Below are 4,979 nucleotides of genomic sequence, written 5' to 3' on the forward strand. Positions count from 1 at the left end.
GAATTTAAAAATAAAATTACATATTTAAATTAATTAAAAGATTATGTATATAATACATGGACATAAATGGACTAAAAATGACTACATTCTTTGTTCTTGTGAAACAAAATTTATATGTAACATTTATAATTTTTAATCTTTTACTCCTTTTTCTCAATTCCCTGAAGTTAGAACTTGTTTTTTAATGGACTATTGTCATTTATATTTAAAATGTATTTTGGCCTGAAGCATTGAATACATAGCTTAGTTAAATTAAAAAACTTTAATTACCTAGAATTTTTATTATGTAATAATTTTTCATTGTCATTCATTTCTGCAGACTCTTCTTTCCTTAAATTTGCTTCTGTATAACCATCTTCAATGTATGTGATAGTATCATGATCTGCAGTAATCTCTTCTCTATTTGCATATGTATTTATTAACCACCCTTGATTACTATCTATCTCTCTTGATACAACAAGGAATAATTCCTTTTCTTTACTGTCTATCTGGTCCTTTAGGTATGTAAGTAAATCATTTTCCTGGTAACATATTACTAGCAGTAATTTAATGCAGTTCATTAAATTTCATTAAATTATTATAAGAACAAAAGTTGAGAAATTCATTTAACTGACCTTTCCAATAAGTTGTGGAGAATCAATTTTTGAATCAAGATTATAAAAGGCACCATGAATTTTCTTCAAGGCAATCCAGTGTCGTCTCTTCAAGGGAAGTAATACAAATCCTAATTTATATTCAGTTGGTACATTTAGTATAAATCCTTCAATATTATCCAAACACAGACATTTAGGATCTCTGAAAATATTTCATAAAGACAAATAAAGTTTTCTACAATGATGTATTAACACATTACTATCATTTATTGAAATCAACCTGCGTTTATCAAACCAAACAGCTTCACGTCCTCTTCGTTGTAATGCTGCCATAATAACATTAATATCATAATTACCAAGACCTAACAATGATTTATGAGGATTGATCCATACATCTGGACTTAAGCTATAACATATTTGATCTAACTCTTGTTTACTAAATCCTCTCTCTTGAAATAAATTATTTAATGCATGCAATGCACAAAGTTCCTTTACCTACAAGAAAAATAAACACTCATACAACCTGATATATCAAAACATTGTTTAATTACAAATTAAAGATATAACATGTTTGATGATTACTTGTTTTTCATGGTATATGGATCCAGTCATATCAGCTGCTGTATTTGCAACCATTTTATCTACATTATCACATTGAGAATTTTATGAATTAATCATAAAATATTGTTTATTAAAATTCTTCTCATATATAAAATTTAATAGGTTTGACTATAATTTATCATGTAAATTATAACCTTTAAGACGTAATAAAGTTCATGAACAGATTTTGTTTTTTAATCAAATCTAGCATGAAATTATATAAATTATTAAATAGTTGTTATCAACATACATACTTCAGCAAAAAACAAAAACTGTCACTTTGGAGTATAATACAATTTTACAATAAACCAAAACTTATTGCCGACAAAACATCAATATAATGTACCATTCTTTTACGTTCATTCATAACTATGGTTTATCAGATACCTTGATAGGAGATTTTCAATTACTTTTTTTATTGGTAAACGCGTAGATTCAGCAGTAATACGTAACCACACATAAAAAATGATTTGAACCTACTATCCTTATTTAAACTAGAAACTCAAACTGCTGATTGGATATTTTTAGACTATTGATATTTCATTAATATTTACTATTTAAACCTTATATTTTAAAGTTTGTGCGAAACTGTCGATTTTATGTTTCAAATTTTATGATATAAATATATGTAAATTATAATATATGTAAACTAGTTTAATGAATAACCTATATCATTGAATGCTATAAACAAGTTACTTTTGGTCAATCTGTGAAATCTACTGTGTTCTATGGTTAAGTTAAATCAACATCGTTTTATATAGTTATACGAATATGTTTGTTTTGAAATTATGAAAACAAGGAATATGTAAATTAATAACTAAAATAAGATTATCAGTGTAATCAAAAATATGTTATTCATTATTGCTTTCAAGACGTATTATTTTTTTAATGATGCATTTTAATTGATTTCAAAATGGAAATTGAATATAAACTTATAAGAGAAATAGACTGTAAACAAGGAGCTGTCAGAGCTGTGCGATTTAGTGGTATATATGTAGTTATACTTAAAAAATTCAAGATAGCTTTTATTTAATAATGTTTGTTTTTTATTATGAAAAATTATTGTTTTATATTTAATGCTTTTTTAGTTGATGGTGCTTATTGTTTAACTTGTGGATCTGATAGAAAATTAAAATTATGGAATCCTCACAGAGGTGTTACTTTAAAAACATATGGAGGACATGGAGATGAAGTAATGGACTCTTATGCTTCCTGTGATAGTAGCCAAATTGTGTCTTGTGGATTAGATAAATCAGTTATTCTTTGGGATGTAGCAACTGGAACTCCAATTCGTCGCTTAAGAGGTCATGCAGGTCCTGTTAACACTGTAAGGTACATCACTAAAAATTCATTGTGTCCATGGAGATAATATTTTTTTAAATAAATATATTTTTTTATAATGTAAGGTTCAATGAAGAATCTTCTATGGTTGTTTCGGGATCCAGAGATAATTCAGTTATGTTGTGGGATGTGCGCTCCAAAGTACTGGAGCCTGTACAATGCTTAAATGAAGCTAAAGATTCTATTTCAAGTGTTAAGGTATCAGATCATGAAATCCTAACATCTTCATTTGATGGCAAAATACGTAGATATGATATTCGTGTGGGTGAAATGTATGCAGACTATATGGGAGGTTGGTCAATGATATAAAAGATAACATAATATATTTATGCAACAGGCAAAATATGTTATCATTAATTGTACTACAAATATTACAGATGCAATAACATGCGCTAGTTTCACAAGGGATGGTCAATGCATTGTAGTTAGTTGTGCAGATGCTGTAGTTAGATTAATAGATAAAGATTCAGGAGAATTGCTTGGAGAATTCACAGGACACATGGCAAATAATCTGTGTTTGGAATCAAGTGTTGATGCTCAAGATACTCGAATTCTTTCTGGATCTGCAGATGGAAAATTGTGGATATGGGATCTAGTTTCTCAAAAAGTAGTTGCAAAACTTTCAGGATTTAAACCAGCAAAACATCCTGTTGTATCATTAAGTGTTCATCCACAAACAAATTGTTTCTTAGCTACTAATGGACCAAGCATATTAATGTGGAGTACTGTATCAACACAAGAGTAATATAATAATATGATAATATAATAATTGCTATAACAAAGTTCATAATTATGGTTTTGTATGTACCACTTTACTTTAAGTGCTGATTACATTAAAAAGTAAAACAATTACATGATATATCTTCTAATACATAAATATAAAATGTTGAATAAAAGTCATATTTATATCTTCGATACTGGTTCAATAATTGCGAATATTTAATTGTTTTTAAGCTATAATGTATAAAATCGATACAGCAAATACAAGCATTCGTAGGAAACAACTATATTTGAATTTTCATTGAATGAAACAACTATATGTTGGCGATGGTGTCGACAGGTATTTTTCACCTGCTTATTAAACAGATAGAATATAGGTTAGGTTAAGTTGGGTCACGATACACAGTTAAAGAAACAGGCTACGAGTACGCACATAGCGTGACTTTGGCAAGAGAGAAGGAGTGAGAGAGTGAGAGAGAGGATGGGAGGGAAGAAAAGAAGCAAAGGCAACCGAATGAGAGGGAGTACTTGCGCGCGCAGGTGGCGCGATACCGGTGCGTCAGAATCAGCGGTCGTCACCGTTTCGCCCGGGAGAGGGAAAGAAAAAGAGAGAAAGAAGGAACAGTTCTCTGTACAGTGGAGAGAAATAGAGTAGCTACGCAAGAGGAAGAAAGGACAACGGATTCATAGAGCGAATGAAAAAGATAGAAGAAAGGAGGGAGTAAGAGATATACAGCAAGAGACACGGAGGTGCTTGCACACGGGGCGGGCCTGCCAGTCTCAACCACTTTGTGGAGTGCACTTTTTATTCTGTATTGGAGCACGCAGCCACTCTCAATTGTTGGCTGTTTGCATGTACATGATTGAAGATCTGTGACTCGTCCGATGCAGAGTAGAGGCTGTTGGACCGCGTGGTCTCACCAGACTTTACTGGTAATCAGTCAGTACATCGTGAGTGAGGATTGTTGTTGTTGTTGATCGATCTCCCGGCTTGCCGGCTGTCAAAATCACCGGAAAGACAAAAATCGTGACACAAACAACCGTGAACAAGAAGCAATTTTGAAAATCTCGGTGTCAGTGGTAGTGTTGGAGAGTGGTGGTGGAAGAGACAAAGGAGACGGGTGTGCAACGAAAGAGGGTTGTTATGGGGCGAAGCTGTCGTCGTCTGCTTGTACTTTCGCCGCTGTGTTTGCTGACTATATTCGGCTTTCTCGCAGCGGCTGATGCTTTCTCCACCAATAGTAAGTTGTATTTTTTCGATCGTAGGTCAAATGGAGCAAAAAAGGTAAAATGTCAATGGGAACGTTGTCATTGAAAGTGTACGCAAGCCACAGTATTGTTGATTGACAAAATACGAATGGGATGTGCCATGCGCTGATGTCGCTTACATAATCGACATCTTTCGCGTGCATTTTCCATGAGAACTTCTTACAAATCGGCCGACGTAGGACGCGGGAAAGGAGGGCAGTCGCCTATATAAAAGAATATATCTAACATATGAGCTCAATATCTAAGATCTCTGTGAGGGGGATGCTGGTGGTGTGAAAGTAAGTACGTTGGTCTGAAAATGGGAGAAGACCGCGACAGATGGAAGCACGTGAAGATCTTACCTCACTCTGTTCTTCCTTTGCCATTTAAGATGAATCATTAATTTTTTCTGTTTGGACGTTGTTGTAAAAAATTTAGTTCTTAATATTAATTTTGTAATAAAAAAATTGTCTTTTC

At 32.5% G+C, this 4,979-nt stretch overlaps 3 protein-coding genes across 3 annotated transcripts in view; 2 read left to right on the forward strand and 1 right to left on the reverse strand.

Annotated features, from left to right (window-relative positions):
* Positions 1 to 225: 225 nt before the first annotated feature.
* LOC108577045 (josephin-2) lies at positions 226 to 1,229 on the reverse strand. The gene is made up of 4 exons (XM_017940136.1): positions 1,176 to 1,229; positions 874 to 1,088; positions 615 to 795; positions 226 to 521 (listed from the first exon to the last, which is right to left on the reverse strand). Exons 1-4 carry the CDS (start codon positions 1,227 to 1,229, stop codon positions 267 to 269), a joined length of 705 nt encoding a protein of 234 aa, XP_017795625.1. The 3' UTR covers positions 226 to 266.
* An 877-nt stretch (positions 1,230 to 2,106) lies between these two features.
* LOC108577034 (WD repeat domain-containing protein 83) lies at positions 2,107 to 3,279 on the forward strand. Its single transcript, XM_017940125.1, has 4 exons — positions 2,107 to 2,179; positions 2,282 to 2,525; positions 2,600 to 2,826; positions 2,912 to 3,279. Exons 1-4 carry the CDS (start codon positions 2,107 to 2,109, stop codon positions 3,277 to 3,279), a joined length of 912 nt encoding a protein of 303 aa, XP_017795614.1.
* An 888-nt stretch (positions 3,280 to 4,167) lies between these two features.
* The window catches only part of LOC108577007 (very low-density lipoprotein receptor-like), a 46,375-nt gene continuing 45,563 nt past the window's right edge, over positions 4,168 to 4,979 (forward strand). Inside the window, exon 1 of the mRNA XM_017940090.1 lies at positions 4,168 to 4,495. Within this exon, the coding sequence (XP_017795579.1) occupies positions 4,399 to 4,495 (97 nt within the window). The 5' untranslated portion in view covers positions 4,168 to 4,398. The remainder of the gene's footprint in view (positions 4,496 to 4,979) is intronic.

The sequence above is a fragment of the Habropoda laboriosa genome, unplaced genomic scaffold (assembly GCF_001263275.1).
Source record: "Habropoda laboriosa isolate 0110345459 unplaced genomic scaffold, ASM126327v1 scaffold54, whole genome shotgun sequence".
Classification (NCBI taxonomy): Eukaryota; Metazoa; Arthropoda; class Insecta; order Hymenoptera; family Apidae; genus Habropoda; species Habropoda laboriosa.

Bases quoted from the DNA above. Each gene is read 5' to 3' on its own strand.
- LOC108577034 (XM_017940125.1), top strand. From the start codon at position 2,107: ATGGAAATTGAATATAAACTTATAAGAGAAATAGACTGTAAACAAGGA. The intron at 2,180-2,281 runs GTATATATGTAG...ATGCTTTTTTAG, and splicing joins CAGAGCTGTGCGATTTAGTG to TTGATGGTGCTTATTGTTTA. The intron at 2,526-2,599 runs GTACATCACTAA...TTATAATGTAAG, and splicing joins GGTCCTGTTAACACTGTAAG to GTTCAATGAAGAATCTTCTA.
- LOC108577045 (XM_017940136.1), bottom strand. From the start codon at position 1,229: ATGGTTGCAAATACAGCAGCTGATATGACTGGATCCATATACCATGAA. The intron at 1,089-1,175 runs GTAATCATCAAA...TTTTTCTTGTAG, and splicing joins CCATATACCATGAAAAACAA to GTAAAGGAACTTTGTGCATT. The intron at 522-614 runs GTCAGTTAAATG...ATATGTTACCAG, and splicing joins CTCCACAACTTATTGGAAAG to GAAAATGATTTACTTACATA.